This window comes from Rana temporaria, chromosome 5 (genome assembly GCF_905171775.1).
Source record: "Rana temporaria chromosome 5, aRanTem1.1, whole genome shotgun sequence".
Taxonomy (NCBI): domain Eukaryota; kingdom Metazoa; phylum Chordata; class Amphibia; order Anura; family Ranidae; genus Rana; species Rana temporaria.
Window position 1 is genome coordinate 323,689,160 of NC_053493.1, and position 20,671 is coordinate 323,709,830.

At 41.0% G+C, this 20,671-nt stretch overlaps 1 protein-coding gene across 1 annotated transcript in view; it reads right to left on the reverse strand.

Moving 5' to 3' along the window:
- Positions 1–884: 884 nt before the first annotated feature.
- PENK (proenkephalin) overlaps positions 885–20,671 on the reverse strand; it is a 26,631-nt gene continuing 6,844 nt past the window's right edge. The window contains exon 3 of the mRNA XM_040354235.1: positions 885–1,792. Coding sequence (XP_040210169.1) covers positions 1,175–1,792 — 618 coding nt within the window. The 3' untranslated portion in view covers positions 885–1,174. The remainder of the gene's footprint in view (positions 1,793–20,671) is intronic.

The following is a 20,671-nucleotide window of genomic DNA, read 5'->3' on the forward strand; positions in this document are numbered from 1 at the left end:
AGGTCACCAAACTAGGTCTGCTGTCTTTCTCTGTAAATTTCAAGAATAAAGGGACAGATATACAACTCCTTTTGTAGATATAAAAGCCGCCAAAAAATGTGTACAAAAGCACAGGGGTTAATTTACTAAAAAATCTGGCGCAGGTCTGCATAGAAAACAATCAGCTTCCATTTTTTTTGTCAAAGCTTAATTGAAAAAACTGAAATTAGAAGCTGACTGGCTACAAGGAATAGCTGCACCAGATTTTGAACTTTCCAGTTTTAGTAAATCAACCCATTGTTAGCTGTTTGCCTGGAGTTTAGCTTGAGGTAATCTACAGCAGTGGTCATCAACCCTGTCCTCAGGGCCCACTAGCAGGCCAGGTTTGCAAGATAACTGAAATACATCACAGCTAATGTAATTTGCTGCTCAGTGATTGCAGTATTCTAGTCTGCATCTCCCCAAGGTAATACATAAAATCTGGCCTGTTAGTGGGCCCTGAGGACAGGGTCAATGACCACTGATCTACTGACTGAGTTATTAGAGTGCCCCCTGCTAGGAGATAAGCAGTGTTTCCCAATTCCTAAAAGTCCTTGATGGTGAATTGGTCCTCCAGCATCTTTTCAGGAAGGTGTACAACAGTAGTTCTCAACTCCTGTCCTCAGGACCCATTAGCAGGCCAGGTTTGCAAGATAACTGAAATACATCAAAGGTGATATAATTTGCTGCTCAGTGATTGCAGTATTCTAGTCTGCATCTCCCCAAGGTAATACTTAAAATCTGCCCTGTTAGTGGGTTCTGAGGACAGGAGTGAAACGCCACTGATGTACAGAATCGGATTGCTAAGTTGTATTTTTGCATTTTGACCTGTAGAGATAGAAGTGACAAGCCATAAACTGTGCAGATATGATGAATAATTTATTTATATACAATAAGCATTGGTAGATGTATTCCATTTAAAAGAAAAAATACAGTAACAAAAATATTTTCAGCATAATACCTACAGTATAAACGTAAATGTGACAAACAGATTTTGTTGTTGAGTTATAAAGAACACAGAGCCTGATATAACAGAGTACGAGTTGCGTTGTTAACTAAGACAGTAAAAAACTGTACAGTGCAGGCAACACATTACAATAAAATATGATCAATGAGGCAGTCTTTTTCAATAAATCTGGGGTAGGAGGGAATGGAACTAAAATCTCATAAATCCACCATATCTTTTATCCATTTCTGGTATTTCTTTGGAATAGCTTTCACCGTCTTCATCTGAAGGAAGAAAAGAATCAGCAAAGCGCCTCATGAACCCTCCATATCTTTTCTGGTAGTCCTGCCACCATTCAGGCCTACCTACTCTTCTCATAAAGCCACCATATCGCTTCTGCAGATCTTTAGCCTCATCTTCAACATCTGGACTTCTTTTGTAACCTCTCATGAAGCCTCCGTACCTTTTGTTTACCTCTCCTTGTGTTTCACTATCAGCATCAGCACCAGTACCTAGAAGCTCTCTGAGGAGATCTGAGGTATCACTGTCAAACTCTTTCTTCATGAAGCCTCCATACTTCTTAGCAAGAACCTCTCCACCTGTAGATTCTTCCTCTGGTTCAGTATGGTACAGCTCATCCATTTTCTTTTTCATGAAGCCACCATATCGCTTCATAAATCCCCCATATTTTTTGGCTAATAAGTGGCTATCATCTGTCTCTTTCTCAGCTTCTGACGCATTGTCCTCTTTAGCTGTTTGGAGAAGCTCTTTGCAGGTTCCCCAGGCTTTGGCAGATGGCAGTTGTCCTTCACATTCCAATGTGCATGTCTGTAACAAGAACAACACGTTATACCATAAATGCTTGTATAGACAGCCATGAGAAATATATTTATCACAGTATTTGTCCCTAGGTATTCTGGTTTCAGCCACACTTCAAAGACATACTTGTAGAATAATTGTCTAAATTGGCCTTAGCATGTGAATGTATGAATATGAATTAGAGACCTTAGATTGTAAGATCCTTGAGGGCAGGGACTGATGTGAATGTACAATATATAAGTATGTAAAGTGCTGCGTAAATTGTGGACACCATATAAATACCTGTAATAAACCATTTACCAGCCACATTAGGACACACATTAACAGTGCTACAGCATTGCAAGCCTTATGTAAATAGCAGTACTCTAAGCTAATTAGGCTCTGATTATTTTCATTTTTGTTGTTCATCTAACATTGAGAGGTTCCTGAGAGGAAGAAAAGAGCAGAATGATGATATTTTGCTCATATATTCCAGTCACAGACTTGACAGGCCTTATGCTGCGTACACACGGTCGTTTTTTTTTTGTGATGAATTTTTTTTTAAAAACGTCATTTAAAATGACCGTGTGTGGGGAAAACGTCGTTTTATGTCTTCTGAAAACCGACAAAAAAAAAAATGTTATTTTTCGTGTCATAAAAAATGATCGTGTGTAGGCTAAAACGACATTTAAAACAACGTTTTTAAACCCGCGCATGCTCAGAGGCAAGTTATGACGCGAGCTTGAATGGAACAGAGTGGCGCCGTACGTGCTGAACGCAACCGCGCTTTGCTAGAGCATTTAAAAAAAAATGATGGTGTGTAGGCAACGTCGTTTTTTAAAATTAACTTCGTTTTTTTTCATGAGAAAAAACTACGTTTTTTTTATCACAAAAAACAACCGTGTGTACGTGGCATTAGGCCAAACCTGATTGCTTAATCAAGGCCCAGGACCTTGTTGTGCTATCTCACAGGAATGACTGGAACATAGGAGAGGAGGATGTTATAAGAAGAATAATGCTGTGTACACGCGATCGTAAATTCTGACGAGAAAAGTTTGATGTGAGCTTTTGGTCGGAAATTTCAACCGTGTGTAGGCTCCATTGGACTTTTTCTGTCGGAATTTCCGACAGCAAAAATTTGAGAGCTCAAAAAAAACCACGCATGCTCGGAATTAATTTGACGCATGCTCAGAATCATTAAACTTAATTTTTCTCGGCTTGTTGTACGTCACCGCGTTCTTGACGGTCAGAATTTTGTGTGACTGTGTGTATGCAACACAAGTTTGAGCCAACATTCCGTCAGAAAAATATCCACAGTTTTCTTTAGTGTCCCTTTAAAGATTGCAGTAGAAAAGTCCTTAAATGTATTATTATTGTTGCACAGAATGGGCCAGATCCACGTAGTGCGGCGCATCTATATGTCCGGCGTAGCGTATCTCAGATACACTACGCCCCCGTAACTTACATCGTATTTTCCGTTTCCACAAAGAATTTGCGCCGTAAGTTATGGCGGCGTAGTGTAACTGTGTCGGCGTAAGGGTGCGCAATTCAAATGGATGAGATGGGGGCGTGTTTTATGTTAATACGTCTTGGCCTCACGTAAATGACGTTTTTTTTAACGGCGCATGCGCTGTCCGTGGGGGTATCCCAGTGCGCATGCTCCAAATTAACCCGCAACAAGCCAATGCTTTAGACGTGAACGTAATTCTACGCAAAGCCCTATTCGCGAACGTTTTATGCAAACGACGTACACGACGGAAAATTCATAGCTGGCCTGACGTCCATACTTAACATTGTGTAAGCCTCATAAAGCAGGGGTAACTATATGCCGAAAAAAGCCTTACGGAAACAACGTAAAAAAATGCGCCGGCCGAACGTACGTTCATGGATCGCCGTATCTAGCTCATTTGCATACTCGACGCGGAAATCGACGGAAGCGCCACCTAGCGGCCAGCATAAATATGCACCTTAGATCCGACGGCGTACTAAGACGTACGCCAGTCGGATCTAGCCCAGCTTCAGGCGTATCTTGTTTTGTGGATACAAAACAAAGATACGCCGGAGCAACCTAGAAGTTACGCAGCGTATCAATAGATACGCCAGCGTAACTGCTTCGTGGATCTGGCCCCTTGTATATCGCACCAACGGTTTGCCAGTTCTTTACAAAATGGCCAGAGATAGTAAAGTTAAAATACAATTCAATATAGGAGGCATCCAAGAGCCCTGGCCATTGGAGCTTACAATCTAAAATAATTAGTTGCTGTGTGTGATTTTTGCTAAATATGAAAGATATAGTCAGTGCCAGCAAAAAAATAACCTTTAAAATTCTCAAAAACAATCATCAGCATTTTACTGTTAATTGCAAGCACACACTTAAATTGTTAAACTTTCTTAATATCATCACAAACTATCTACTTCCACTAAGTTGAAGTTTCTGTGATGAAATATTTATTAAATCATAAAGCTTTAATTTGTAATATGCATCCCATAAAAGAACATTCATATGTCATTCCAGACTTGATTCTGCTCAGAAGATGATCTCTTTTTTTCAACATATTTGTTTGAAGAACCGAATAAGCCTGAAGCTGATCTCTTCTGTAGTTATTATTATTTTTTTTTTGAAACGTCATCTTTTTAAAAGGGGAAAGTACAGCTTAATTCCAAAATAATTACCTAGGTCCCTAGGATGCTGGTAAAAGAATAATAAAAAATGGTCAGTAGTTTAGAGTTTGGAAATGTGGGCCCGGATTCACAAAGGACTTACGACGGCGTATCTCAACGTACGCCGGCGTAAGTCCGAATGTGCGCCGTCGTATCTTCGCGCCTGATTCATAGAATCAGATACGCATCACGGTTGCCAAGATACGAGCGGCGTAAGTCTCCTACGCCGTCGTATCTTGGGGTGCATATTTACGCTGGCCGCTAGGTGGCTCATCCGTTGATTTCCGCGTTGAATATGCAAATTACCTAGCTACGCCGATTCACAAACGTAGTTCCGTCCGGCGCATCTATATACGCCGTTTACGTAAGGCATCGGTCCGGCGTAACTTTACCCCTCATAAAGCAGGGGTAAGTCATGTTAGGTATGGACGTCGGAAACGTCGGAACAGCGTTGTATTTTACGTTGTTTGCGTAAGTCGTCCCTGAATGGGGATGGGCGTAGGTTACGTTCACGTCGACTAAACATTGAGCCTCCGTAATTTACGGAGAAAATTTTCCGTGATACTGAGCATGCGCGTGCATGCACCGTTTGTTAGGTGCGTCATTTACGTGGGGTCACGATTCATTTCCGCATTGAATATGCCCCCTACCAGCCTACTTTAAATTAGGCGGGCTTACGCCGGCCCATATACGCTACGCTGCCGTAACTTTGGGCGCAACTTCTTTCTGAATACACTACTCGCCTGACTAAGTTACGGCGGCGTAGCGCATATGAGATGCGCTACGCCCGCCTAAAGATACGCGCATCTTTCTGAATCTGGCCCGTTGTCTCTATTTTGTTGGGCACCCATTTTTTTTTTTTTTTAAAACCAACTATTTTTAATTTCTGGTCCTCTATGAAACATATGCTTGGTGATCAGCTATGACTAAGCACTAGTTTCAGTGCGAAACGCGTCAGGGTCAGGTTTTAATTTTCTGTGACTTGTAGTGCTGTCCTTCTTTCAATAAAAGGCTACAATTTGTTCAGAGCGCGGCTGTCCAGAGACAATCTTTGTTCCTGCTTGGTGATCTGTTGATATTCTATTTGCTTTGTGGATCTCTGCTCTTTGGCATTAGTGTGCCAAGTACATGTTCAAGAGAAGGGAATAATGCTAAAATGTTGCATACAATTTTTGCAAGAGAACTAAATTGAAGCTGCTGGAGAAAAACTGATATGAGTTTAGAAGAACATCTGGTAATTGTTCTGTGGGCATGATGAAAATGATTAGTTTGGTAGCATTAGGTGGAACAGATTCAAAGAAAGATAGAATAATATGCAATAGAAATATATTACTAACATTTAACATAAGATAATTTCAAATAAAGACACTATATTGACCCAAGTTACAGATTACAGATTCGATTAAAAAAGCCATTTGGTATATATACCTGATCAATAAAGATATACAGTATATTAGATCCCTAGTAAAAAGGCTGCTCAGTCTTGAACATTCACTATAATAGAAGTTCCTGCTTAGGAAATATATATATTTATGTGTAATAATCCTTTTACCCCCAAAAAACATTATTACTCTGAAATCAGTATTGTATGTTGCCTGAGTGGGAACATTTTATTTAACAATTTGTATTCAAATAATCGAAACAACTCCTTCTATTAAAGTGGTTGTAAGGCCCCTTTCACACTGGGGCGGGAGGTGCGGTTGCTATAAAGCGCCGCTATTTTTAGCGCCGCTTTACCGCTAATTTCGTGGCGCTATTCGGCCACTAGCGGTGCGGTTTTACCCCCTGCTAGCGGCTGAGAAAGGGTTAAAACAAAGGGGGAAATTGCCGACGGTATAGCCGCGGTGTCCCATTGATTTCAATGGGCAGGAGCGGTATACACATCGCTCCTTCACTGCTCTAAAGATGCGGCTAGCAGGACTTTTTTTTCCGTCCTGCCAGTGCAGCGGTCCAGTGTGAAAGTCCTCGGGCTTTCACACTGGAGAAACAGCGGCCACTGCTTCAGGCCAGTTTGCAGGCACTATTTTTAGCGCAATAGCGCCTGCAAACTGCCCCAGTGTGAAAGGGGACTAAAGGCAGAAAGTTGTTTTTTATCTTTCTATGCTTAAGGTCAGTGCTGTGTTTTGGCCTAGGCTGACAAGGCCCAGGCCTAGGTGGCACTTTGGGGTGGGCGGCCGTCCCCCCGCACAAAAAAATTCCCGCATGAAAAAAATCCAACCACCCATCCTCCCGAGTTCCAGCTCCCGTGGCCGCCTCCTGCACTTATATTGTCCCCGATGGCCGGTGTTTTGTCAAAAGTTTCATACGAGGGAAGGCGCCCCCACAATGCGGCCGGTGATTGGCTACATATTATTCCTCCGGTAGAGGCTCCGCCTACTCTCCTCCGCGTGGCCATTGCATCTTCTCCCCGGCCCAGATGTTAGTGATGATAGGGGAGAGGGAGAGAGAGGAGGACGAGGACAATGGGAACCCCCAGGTGGCGGCCAGGACAGCAAGTACAATGAATACTTATGTCATGTCAGTCTGTAGCACGGATCACTATCATTGACAGATCATATTGCAATACAGCGATCTTTGCTACAAACTCATTAAACAGTCCACAATAAGTGAAAGTTCATGAACTGCTGTGTTCCATGCTGAAATCAATGCAAACTTTGCAGTACATGAATTTTCACTGAATGTGGACTGTTTGATGAGTTTTTATTGATTTGTGCATGTGCAAAGTGCTTCATGGTGAAAGCAATGCAAACTCTTTAAACAGTACACATTAACCCTAGGTTCACACTTCTGCGATGCGACGCAATTCCAGTACCCGTTCTCGCATTGCATCTCTCCCGCAGGCAGTTCACACTGAATTCTGCGATCCGCTGCGGGTGTCATTACAATGTTAATGACACCCCCAGATCTGTTCACAGATGGCAGTGCAAACTATGAACTCGCATAGGAATTGGATCGCATAGGTGAGAACACCCATGTGGTCTGATTTCAGTGTGGGGGAAAAAGTCCCCATGCTTTTTTTTTCCTGCAAAACTAATGTGAGTTCAGCCATACAACTGTCTCACTGATAGGGCTGCACTGATATGCTACACTGATGGGCAATGATAGGCTGCACTGGTTGGCACTGATAGGCTGCACTGATGCCCACTAATGAGGTGGCACTCTAATGGCCCGTACACACGATCTGACTATTGGACGAAAACGATCGTCCGAGGAAGAATCGTACGATTTTCGGATCGTGTGTACACTACTTTCGAGAGCCGATCACGACAGTTCATCCGATATTATTCGATCGGACAAGCACAAAAATTTTTCCTCGTACGATGTCGGATCGTACGATTTTCATTTAGTCAGTATAGTTGTCGTCCGAAAATACAATACAAATACATTACAACACATGACATCACTTCCGATTTTTTTTTTCTGTCGTACGAGAATTTTCGTGACTTTAATAACCCATTTAATTTTACTTGTGACTATTAAGCGAACAAAGTCGTACGATACGTCGTACGATATTCGGATCGTGTGTACGGGCCATTAGGCCTCGTACACACGACCGAGGAACTCGTCGGAAAAGACACATCGTTTTCCTCGACAAGTTCCTTGTTAGGCTTTTCGAGGAACTCGACAAGCTTGCTTTGCGTACACACTGTCAAGACAAAATCTCCTCATTCTCAAACGCGGTGACGTACAACACATACAACGGCAGGGGAAGTTCGATTCCACTGGCACATCTCTTGGGGCTGGTTTTGCTAATCTCATGTGTTTGCGTGTTAAGTAAAAGTTTGTCAAGAGACGATTTGCACATTTCAGTCTGTTACAGCTTGAAAAATGTGCTATCTCCATTACAAATGCTACTTTTACTCCCGTCTCATACTTTATTCTGAGCAAGCACGGATTTCTTAGCATACACACGCTCGAGTTTCACGTCGAAAACCAGCCCAACGAGGAACACGACGAGGAAATTCAGACTCCCGTCGAGGAAAAAGGGAACTTGCTCTCTTTTTTGCTCGTCGAGTTCCTCGACAGTTTCCTCGATGAAAAACATACACACGACCGGTTTCCTCTGCAAAAAAGCTCTGTCACCAAGTTTCTTGATGGATTCTGCCGAGGAAACCAGTCGTGTGTACGAGGCCTAAAGCTGCACTGATAAGGCAGCACTGATATGCTGCACTGATAAGCACTTATAGGCGGCAATGGTGGCTCCTGATGAGGCTGCTCTGATGGGGCTGAACTGATATGGGCACTGATAGGCTGCAACAATGGCCCCTGAGGAGGCTGCACTGTGCCTACGGTATTATGCTATGTGCTTCTTCTGTTTTACCCTTCCTTTATACATCGGCCTTATGGTTTGACCGTTTGGGAGCTACCATCTTCAAGCACTAGACATCTCTTTTGGGTTTGGTCGTATGAAGATTTGGTCCTGTATCATCACAACCTTCATATACATTCAGCTATATTGACCCTCGGGCGTAGGCTCATTAGGGTTCAATTTATTCGGTAAGCCTCTGCACTATTGGTGGCAGGTGACTACTGATCTGGAATCATTCATCCAGTCCTACACATTCATCAAGTTTTTTCACCATTCAAAATTTTGGACTATATTTACTTTATTTGTCCTTTTTTTCTGTTTACACATCCGTCATTGGACTTATTTGATATTGATATTTTATATCACTATCCAGCGCTACTTATTGTATGTTTTGTCTGTTATCCACCTTTGTTCACTGTTTTTTGTAGCTGCTCACTTATCAGATAGCGCAGATTTATTTTGTTTTGCACATACAGTGGTAGGTATTCTGGATATAGACCACTCTCTAAGTATATATTTACCTTCTTTTATTATATCTAGTAGAGTTGTGCTAAAGATATGATCAAAGCTCTTGTTGTCATCTTGTGCTAAGACTGTAGATGCCATTAAGAAACTAGATATGTAAGCATTTAAAAACTCCAGGGCTGCAGTTCTAGCCTTGTGTACTGCCAAGTAGAGGAGGGGTCTTCTCTACTCAAAGCTAGGAAGGTCATATTCATTTTAACGTTGGTACACTTTTTTTTAGAAGAAGCATAAAAACTTGTGGCTATTCGTGTGTATTGGATCCTACAGGTATTATAGATCATTTCATGAGCCCTCCAAATGCCACATTTTAATATCTTAATGCAGAGCTTTAGTCTACTATCCTGGTCTCACATTTGATTTATCTGCAGTAGTTGTATATGACGTTTATCCTTGATCTTTTTTATAAACATCTAAAGCCGGGTACACACAGATTTTTGGAAAACAAAGCGTCAGACTTTTGTCAAAAGGGCATGTGCCTGGATTTTGTCTTGCATACTAACGGCACGCAATTGTCAGCCAACAAACACGAATGTAGTGACGTACTACGTGGAATTTCAGCCCTTGAGCGCCACCCTTTGGGGACCTTCTGCTAATGTCGTGTTTGGTAAGCATTTATTCTGAGAATGTGTGTTTTTACTTTCAACTTTTGTGTGACCGACTTGTGTACAGACGATACGAAAACCTGACATCAGACCTTTGACCGCCAAAAATTTACTAGCCTGCCATCCAACATTTGTTGGCCTGAAAGTTGGACAACAATTGTCTGAAGCAGTGAACTAATGGTCAGATTTCATGCCAACAGTCTGTCATCAAACAATCCCCTTCCAACAATCGGATTGTGTGTATGAGGCTTAAGGGTGGGTAATGGTAGGTTGTCTTTAGCAGTCCACAGAAAAGTTTTGACTTTCATTTTACACAAAAAAAAAAAAGAAATGCTGAAGTATGGCTGGCTCTTGTAGTTGAGGAAATAAAGGAACACCGGACATCAATTACATCACTGTGTGCACAAGTTTTATTCCACAGAACACCAACCTTGGCTGCCATTGTGTGCCTGCGCCTTTAAGGAGGGGTGGGCTCCCTCTGGCTCACCCTCTGCCTATCCATTATAATGCATGTGCTTCCACTGTGGAGGCTCTCAAAATGTAGTTAGGACTGCAGATAATATTGGGGTGATGTGAAGTGGCTCTGTAACTTACAAATGTATTTGCAAATATGTGCAATTAAACCCCTGTTTTTAACACATACTGTTAAATGGGATAATTCAGTTGGTTGCAGACTGGTCGGTAAGCTGAGCTGGGAATTTTCTTTCGTTTTGTTTGACATGCGTCGCCCTTCTACTGTATGTGCTCCTTGCTGTAAAGGCCAGTTATAGGTAAGGGAAGTTTGTTTGTACTGCATAGACTCTGGTATGGAAGTTCAATCACCTTAACGATTAACCTGCCTGGCGGTATTCCCGAGTCTGACTCGGGGTTAGATTTTCATGCTGCGAGCAGTAACCCAGAGTCAGACTCGGGCTCGCCTTGCTGGATCCACAGGGAGTGTTTACTTACCTTGTCCCTGGATGCCACCGCGCTGTGTGAGCGAGCGGGACCTCGCTCGATTCCCACAGCGTCCTCCTGTGCCGCCGATCTCCGTTCCCGACGCACGGGAGCGGAGAACGGCGCCAAATTCAAAAACGTAAACAAACACTATACATACAGTATACTGTAATCTTATAGATTACAGTACTGTATGTAAAAAATACACACCCCCCTTGTCCCTAGTGATTGTCCCTTATAATCACTTGCAGAATTGTGCGATAGCGATTTGTGGGGAAATTCATCATAAAAAAAAAAAAAAAATGACAGCGACAATTCTGCAACTGAGCAAATTTCAGTGATTTTGATTTGATTACATTATTGAATAATTTTTATTATAATTATATTATTATTTGTTATAATTATTTATAATTATTTATTATATTATAATTTATAATTTTGTTTTTAAAAAAATGTCATACCCGGGATGCCTATTAGAATCTTGTTTGGTCAGATTTAAGTGAGTTATTTCTAAAAATCACAGGCCTACAATATAAAACGCCAAATTTCCTTGCAAATAATGGTACCGCTTTCAGCACCTTTTTTCTGAAAGAATCATACCGCCAGGGAGGTTAAGGCAAAATAACAATCACTTTGAATAAACAGACCAGTCATGTTCAAGGGAAACTGGTATAAATACAGATTCCTGTATATACCCCTATATTACCACCCATTTTGGTTTTTATCTGGGTTTTTATTTTTTACTATATTTTTTACTATATAAAGGAACAATTCTATGTCTTGAGGCTCTACTATTCCAGAACAGTACAAACACCCCCAGAATTATGTAATTTAGTTTAGGACATGCAGTTTGTACAGTCAGATTGTAGGAGTCATAACTATGTAATGCCAAAAAACAGCTTGCAGTTTTTAGTGGTCAGGAGCCAGTGTGCCCTTATGGGGTGGTTTGTGGTGAGTGCCCCTTTAATGTTGGTGAGTATCCCATAACTTTAATGTTGGTGGTCAATGGTGTGTGCCCCATAAATGTTGGTGAGTATCCCATAACTGTTGTCAATGTGCCCTATTTAAGGTCAAAATGCCACCCCCCCGGTCTGTGTACCCTTCTGCTTCTGAATGTTAAGCCTCGTACACACGACCGGTTTTCCAGTCGGGAAAACTGCCATGAGAGCTTTTGGCCGGGAAAACCGGCCATGTGTATGCTCCATCGCAGTTTTCCCGACAGGAAAACTGCAGAAAAAAAAGAGAACCCAGCAGTTTTCCTATGGGAAACACTGCGATAGAGCATACACATGGCCGGGATTCCCGACCAAAGCTCTCATGACAGTTTTCCTGTCGGGAAACCCGGTTGTGTGTAGGGGGAAAAAGTTACCGAGCAGGTTCTCGGTTTTCCCCTCGGGTTTCCAGGTGGACTTTTTACCGCTGGGAAACACGGTCGCGTGTACGAGGCCTAACACATAGTTACGCAGTTAGTCTGGTTGAAAAAATACACAAGTCAATCTAGTTCAATGCGATCTATTTGTTGTTAGCAAGCTCAAATTTTGTTTGTGGCCAGTGGGAGCAGTGTTACTTACGGAGAAGTGATTGGCAGCAATGGACGAAAGGTAGGACTGTGTTGAGAAATTTTTGTTTACACTTGTGATTTCTGTGTTTGGTTCACAACATTCACAGGGCACAGAGCCTGGATCTGTGCATTTTGCCTGTGATCTGTTCTGTCTAATGATAGCTAATTTACAGGTATTTAAAGGGTGCACTGGTGGCTGCTTGTGCAGATTTGTACAGCTCTCCAGAAAACTGTGTCCACCTGCTTATTATTTTTTACAGTGACAACTTAATATTTTTTTTCCCATTCATACTTACCTAGATGGATGCAGCATCAGTCCGATGCTGCATCTGTCCCCCGGCGCCTCTGCACTGAGAACTGAACGATCGAACATCACAGATTGCTCGGTTCTCACAGCTCCCTGAGCAGAGAGCTGATGCCTGTCAATCAGCAGATCTCCGCTCTGCCACCCCATGCTCACTGGAGCTTTGAGCTGTGGAGGGGCGGGGAGCATCCGCCTCAGGCTCTCAGCGGCTTGCTGAGAGGCTGAGACGGGTTTCAGTTCAGGCACCTGACAGATCCAGACTTTATTGTCGTGATGACATGGTGCCTGGACTTATTCCTGTGATGTCAGCAGAGAGCGGATTTCAGCCCCCTCTCTGCTGAAAACGGGTCACAGGAGTGCAAAACAAATTGCACTCCTGACACCTGTAGGAGAAGCCCAGCCAAACAAGCTCAGGCTGGACTTCTCCTTTAAGGTGGTTAAGTAAACCAACCCATTGAGTATCACTTACTACTTACTGTAAGCACCATTTGTATTCATACAGTCCCTGTACTTTTGGTACATATTTCCAACTTGTTTGGCCAAATCAGAATCTACCTTCAGCCAACATATCCCAGCACCTAAACATTACCACAAAAACACAAGACCCTCAGAGGACTGAAGAAGAACACATAAAGTGTCTTCTTTGTGGCTAGAGTGTAAAAGAAAAAACTCAAAATGATTTTTAACAAATGTTGCATCCCTGTGAGGAATACCAAGACCTGTACATAGGGGAGACAAAGCAGCCCCTCAGAAATTGGATGTCCTAAGATGAGGGCAAACTCTGCAGGTCTGGACACAGCAGTCTTCCTACATCTACAAAGTGACAGTCATTTCAATATAGAAAGGTGAACATTGGTTTTAATAAGTCAAACTCATGATAATAACATGTTATGAAAAACACAACCCAGTCTCATGGAGAATGCTGTGTAAACCCCAAACCAATAATGTTGATAATATAATGAATTAAAAAAATGTGGAATAATGCCAGCCTTTTCAGCCAGAGTTCTGTAGAAACCAAAGATTCCAGTACAGGTTGCTAGATATTCATTGGTCAGTGGTAAGGGGTGGAAAAATCTCCAGGAAAATGTTGACTGCATAATTTCACCATTATCATCATTTGGTAAGGCCAATTTTCTGAGATAAAAGGAGTCTCTCTTGCCTCATACACACACCATTACTCTTTTTAGATGTGTGTAAGTGAGCCATTTTACCTACTGAACACCATTGTAAGGAAGTTCTTCTCAATTACCACCAGTGTAAGTGGTATTCTTCTTGCTGACTCCCAATATCAAGCCTCGTACACATGCTCGGTTTTCTCGGCAAGAACCAGCAAGAAAACTGCTGGCAGAGCTTTCTTTCCGAGTAAACCGAGCGTGTGTACAAGGCTTTTAGGTTTCTCGTCTGGAAATCTGGCCAGAATCTTGACGGAAAAAATAGAGATCCTGCTCTCTATTTTTTTGTCGAGATTCTTGTTGGCCTGTTTCCCGACGAGAAACCCGAGAGTGTGTATACGTACCTGTCACCGTGGAAACCCGCGCATGCTCGAAATGACTTTGATGCATTCGCGGTAGCTTCCACGGCATAGGTAGGGTGAAGCAAGATGGCGGCGACGGCATCGAATGTGACGAGTACATTCTCGTCGTACGTGATGACGTCACCGCGTTCTTGCCTTTCAAGAGAACCGCGGTTCTTTTGAAAGGTCTGTGTGTACACTCGGGCTAAGTTTTTTCCCTGACGAGATTCTTAACCATGTGTATGAGGCCTAATGTACACACGACCGAGTTTCTCTGCAAAAACCTGCAGTTTCCTGCTGGGAGATATTTTTTGCCGAGGAAACGGGTCGTGTGTACATTTTGGTCTAGGAAACTGTCGAGAAACTCGATGAGCCAAAAAGAGAGCAAGTTCTCTATTTCCTCGACGGGAATGGAGAAACTTGCCTTGTCGAGTTCCTCGACAGCCTAACATGGAACTCGACGAGGAAAACGATGTGTTTCGCCCGTCGAGTTCCTCGGTCATGTGTACGAGGCTTAAGAGAGTACTCTTTCCACCGACCATAACATTGGAGAGTAGCAACACAGTGTCCACCAAGGTAAGGAGAATGGTGGGGGTGAGGAAGGTTGGATCTCTTGGTATTGATGGAGTACTGGGTTGGTTGTTTCTAGGTGACTTATTTAAGAGGAAGCTCACTAGTGTACAGGAGCCTTATTTAAGTTCTTGTAATAAACATTGTAAAAGGTTTTGTCTAGATCAATTTTATTAATTGTTGCATTTGACAAAAAAGACCAACATGTTTTAGGGGTTCCACAGGCACCAAAATAGGCATTAGAAGCAGACATATCTCAGAACTGTTAAAGCATTTCCTCCAAATACATCATCCTGCATTTGTCCAGACCTCAACATTATATTGCATTCACTAGCCTTGCTAAAAGGTGCCCCTTGAAGCCCATAAAACATGCTTGTTCATTTTACCAAAGACAAAAAACTGATCTGGACAATTATTTTTGGTGTGGCACACTCTTCCTTTTCTTTTTATCCCCAAAGAAAGGGACATTCTTTCCACTGACCACCAATTGAGAATTATTTTCAATGATCATCAGTACACAGTGGTTCTTTTCCCAATGACCAGCAATGTACAGGGGTCCTTTTACCATTGGCAATGGTAAGGAGCCATTTTCCACTGACCACCAATGTAAGGAAACACTACCCCGACCACCAATTTAAGGGGGCACTTCTCCACAGACCACCACTTTAAAGAGGCGATTCTCTACTGATCTTCAATGTAAGATGGGCAATTTCCACCAATGTACGGGAGCATTACACTGATCACCATTGTTAGAGGGCATTTCTCCACTGACCACCAATGCAAGGGAGCCATTATCTACTAACAACTAAGGAAGCACTCCACTAATCACAAATGTAAAGGGATACTTCTCTAGTGGCTATCAATGTAAAAGAGTAATTCTCCACTAACCATCACTATAAGAAGACCATTATTCAATGACCACCAGTGTAAGGGGTCGCTACACTAACCTCCCATGGGAGGGAGCACTACACTTACCACCAAGGTAAGGAGTGATTCTTCACTAACCACCAATGTAAGGGGGTAATTCTCACTGGCCACCAATGTAAAGGAGGCAATTTTCCACTGACCACCAATGTAAGGGGGCACTATATTGACCACCAGTATCACGAATCTCAAATGTAAAGAAGATACTACCATTTTCACTGTCTATGTTTTATTCTGTTAATCCTTGTTAGTCATTTCATAAAGTTTATCTGAAAATTAGTGTGTCATATAGAGCAAAGAGGTGTTAAAATAATTTACTGTGGGTGTTAAATACCTTAATGCCACGTACACACGATCGGTTCATCCGATGAAAACGGTCTGATGGATTTTTTCATCAGATATCCGATGAAGCTGACTTTCATCAGTCTTGCCTACACACCATCAGTTAAAAAAACGATCGTGTCAGAACGCGGTGACGTAAAACACAACGACGTGCTGAGAAAAATGAAGTTCAATGCATCCGAGCATGCGTCGACTTGATTCTGAGCATGCATTGATTTTTAACTGATGGATTTCCCCACAGACGATCGTTTTTTCTATCGTTTTTTTAACCATCAGATGGATAAAAAAACGATGGGGCCCACACACGATCGGTTCGTCTGATGAAAACGGTCCATCAGAGTGTTTTCATCAGACGAACCGATCGTGTATACGCGGCATAACAGTTTTAGTGTTGGCATCATTATTAAAATGTATTCTCAAAATCTTCTATCCCATGTCCTCTTACACCATTACTAGACAACCTTTCTCTCCCTATTGGTCTTATCTTACACACTATTCTAAGCTGGGATAAATCCTTTTGGCCGCAAATTAGTCACATGATTTAAAAATATTTATTAATTTCATTCTCAAACTTTCAAACTACACATGGCCAGACGAGAGGCCTTTGGTTTTTCTACCTGCAGCTACAGAGTTTCTACTGCTCACTGGTACCGAAAACTACCATCCATCTGCCGCTTACAGAATTTGAGCAGTTGTGCAAAACTTTGAGAATCAACCCACACTATATCTAAGGTCTATAAAATATTATCTAGTTTAGATTCACCAGGTTTAAACACACGATCATGAAAAAAAAAATGCTCTAGCAAAGCGCGGTGACGTACAACACGTACGGCGGCACTATAAAGGGGAAGTTCCATGCAGATGATGCCACCCTTGGGGCTGCTTTAGCTGATTCCGAGTTAGTAAAAGACGATTCACGCTTTTCTGTCTGTTACAGTGTGATGAATGTGCTTACTCCATTACGAACATTAGTTTTACCAGAACGAGTGCTCCCGTCTCATAACTTGCTTCTGAGCATGCACGGATTTTTCACGTCGTTAAAGCCCACACACGATCATTTTTTACAACCCGAAAAACAACAACGTTAAAAACATTGTTAAAAAATAGAGCATGTTCGAAAAAAAAAAATTGGCCATTTTTTAGAACTTGAAAAATGCTCTGAAGCCCACACACGATCATTTTTAATGACATAAAAAAAAAAAAAACGTCATTCTTTAGAACCCGAAAAATTATCGTGTGTACACGGCATCAGGGGTAGTTCTGAAATTAAGCTAACATGATTTTTTTATGTTCCTTGCATGTCCCCCTCGGATCTACAGCGACTGCACTTCCAGGTGCACTTTCAGTGCAATTTCAAGTGCCATTTCAGTGCAATTTCAAGTGCACTTTGCACTTGTAGTTTGAACTTGTAGCGCAAAGTGGATTTGGTTTTCGTAAATAACCCCCCTAGTGATGAAGAACTATGGACCATTTTTTATTTATATGAAGCTAAACGGATTGTATTGGCTGTTTTCCTTTCTTTCTTTTTTTTTTGCTGTTTGTTTTAGGTGTTTTGTCGTTGTTTGTAAAACTATATGAAATTATTAAACAAATATATGATAATAATATTTCAAATGCAAGCTGTTCTTTCCAAGTACTTAGCAGTGGAAAATCACAGATTTCTGGCCCCTTTTAATTAAAATTTGCATGTCCTCTGCTGAAAACTGCATAGAAGCTGTATTTTACTTCTTTGTGTCTGAACACTAGACAATCATTCAAAATCGGATTGGATTTCTGTATTCCATTAGTTAACGTACAAAAAGCCTGAATAACATTTCTTTGATTACGAAATGGCTACAATTCCAAGTATTTATGTGAGTGTGTCATATTCCTTTTAAGCTATTTGCCAAGAAAACATTATTTCTAGTCACATAAAAAAGGAATCCTTGGAGCCCAATTCTTCCTCACGATAACTACCAGTGAATATATGCAGCTGTTTACAGATAATGTAACATTTAAAGACATTGCTACATATACGAATGTCAATGTTTTAGCCAGATAATAACAATCTTTTCTGGTCATTTAAAAACGTAATGGATTTCCTGCCCTGTTGTTAACAACAAAGAGTCAAGGTAGTCCATAGCACTTCATTAGAGACCTGCTTTTTGCAATTTAGCACAGTTAAAGTGGAGGTTCACCCAAAAAGTTAATTTTTAACATTAGATTGAGGCTCGTTTTGTCAAGGGGAATCGGGTGTTTTTTTTTAAATCGAAGCAGAACTTACCGTTTTAGAGAGAGATCTTCTCCGCCGCTTCTGGGTATGGGCTGCGGGACTGGGCGTTCCTATTTGATTGACAGGCTTCCGAAAGGCTTCCGATGGTCGCATACATCGCATCACGATTTTCCGAAAGTAGCCAAACGTCGGTGCGCAGGCGCCGTATAGAGCCGCACCGACGTTCGGCTTCTTTCGGCTACTCGTGACGCGATGTATGCGACCGTCGGAAGCCTGTCGGAAGCCTGTCAATCAAATAGGAATGCCCAGTCCCGAAGACCATACCCGGAAGTGGCGGAGAAGATCTATCTCTAAAACGGTAAGTACTGCTTTGATTTAAAAATGATTGATTGATTTTAAAAAAAAAACACCCCTTGACAAAATGAGCATCAATCTAATGTTAAAAAAAACATTTCGGGTGAACTCCCGCTTTAATGGTTGCCCTGGGTTACGCTTCAGCAGTGTTTGCACTGAGCTACGAAATAAAATTGTATATGATGATATTAGATGCATGGTTTAATGCAGGTGATATATTACTTGTCTAATTTATCTGTATATTGCAGACTAGTGTACCCTTTGCAATAATGATTATTTAATATAAATTCATGTTGAAAGGGAGAATAAATCTTTGTTATTTCTCCTAGACTAGATCAGTTTAGATTGCACTTAATTTGTATACAGTGGAAATAATTGCTGTGTTCTACTATTCCTAAATGAAGATAGGGTGTTACAAGTAATGGGTCTACTGAATGTACTTTTGTCAGTTGGGCAGTTTATGCATTGTTGGTAATAAACTGATAGGAAATCCATCTCTAATAAGTTTAGCTGTGAATATTTCTAAAAGTAAATAAAAACGCACACCCAACATCTATTGCACTGGTTATAGTCACTGCAGAACTCTGTTATTTATCATGTCACAGTTTACTGCCATCGGTTCCTATTAAAGAATAAGTATAAATAAAAGTAATGAATCAAGACTTTTAGCTCAAATCCCATGTTTGAAAAATCTGACGCATTGCAAGGCAGAGAGGTGAACAAAAAATAACCTGTAAACTGAATTAATTGCTTATTTTGGGCTGCTATGTTTGTACAGTCCCTAATCCATTATGCTTCATTCAGGCTCCATGCACACTGGAATAAAAAATGTTGCTTCTACAGGAGTTTTGTGTTCTGCCTGTAGAAGCAACTCAATGTTATCCTATGTGTTCATGCACATTAGGACGTTTACAGGCATATTTTTTAGAACAACGTTTAGAGGCAGGAAAAAAAAACCTTCTCCTTCGCGTTTCTGATTGGAGCTCACTGGCAGAAAAAACGTAAAACTCTCCTAAACTCATCTGAACAAAAAATGCTCTATATGAACGTTTTTTACGCCAAAAAGAACAGACGTTTTTTTAAGCCCAGTGTGCATGGAGCCTGAAGGTGTAACCATGCTGCTTGCTCTCATAAACTGTAGACAGACAGCGTTCAGAAGACCACTCTTGATAAATGCAATGCAAAAATGGCATCTAGCTGGAGCTCATTATCCTATATAGAGGTTTATTTCCATAAATAATTATATGCAGTTGTACTTACATCCGCAAGGTGCAAAATTTAACATTTGTCATTATACAGTCTTTATATGGCTAATTAGGCTTGCTTTAAGATCTCAAATGTCAAGGAAAGTTGATATTATTTTTTTAAAGCAGAATATTAAAATGATATAGAATATTTATGAATGTTAATCAGTAACTAAAATTAAGAGTTTTCCCTAAAACCTTTCTTTACTACATAAGATATAACGGATTATGCTAGCCTGCCATAAAAGGTTTAGTTTATAGCATATGTTGTGACATTCAAGAGTGCCTTCATTAAATGTGTGTTGTTATCTATAGGATTGATATACGATTATGGTATATTGCCATGCTGACTCATCAAGTGGTGAGTAAGTGTAGACATTGATTAATGATCTCTTTATGACAGAAGCGCATACTATTATATTGTCCATGATATTATCAGTTAATGATGACTATATGCCACAATACTGCAGAGATTATTCTACAGCCCATTAATTTAATGACAATTAAATGTAATATATTGCAAACAGTGAGACTGTTCTAGAACAATGGTGAAATGTTCCTTTAAATTGTTTGTGTCAGTCATGAAGCATTGTTTAACTTAATGTTTAAGTCTAATAAGTCCATTTATCTTAAATGTCTAAATTCAATTAACTAATTGGTAGTTCATTGAATTCTGCATAATTCATTGGATATATAGAGATTTTTAATGTATAAATAACAATTTTAGTGACAATTTTTACACAGTACAGGATTCATAACAGGATTCATAACACAAAAAGCTATCGAATGTCTCAATTCCATGTTATATATATATTTACAGTCCTGGCTATATCTACAGTCCTGGCTATACAG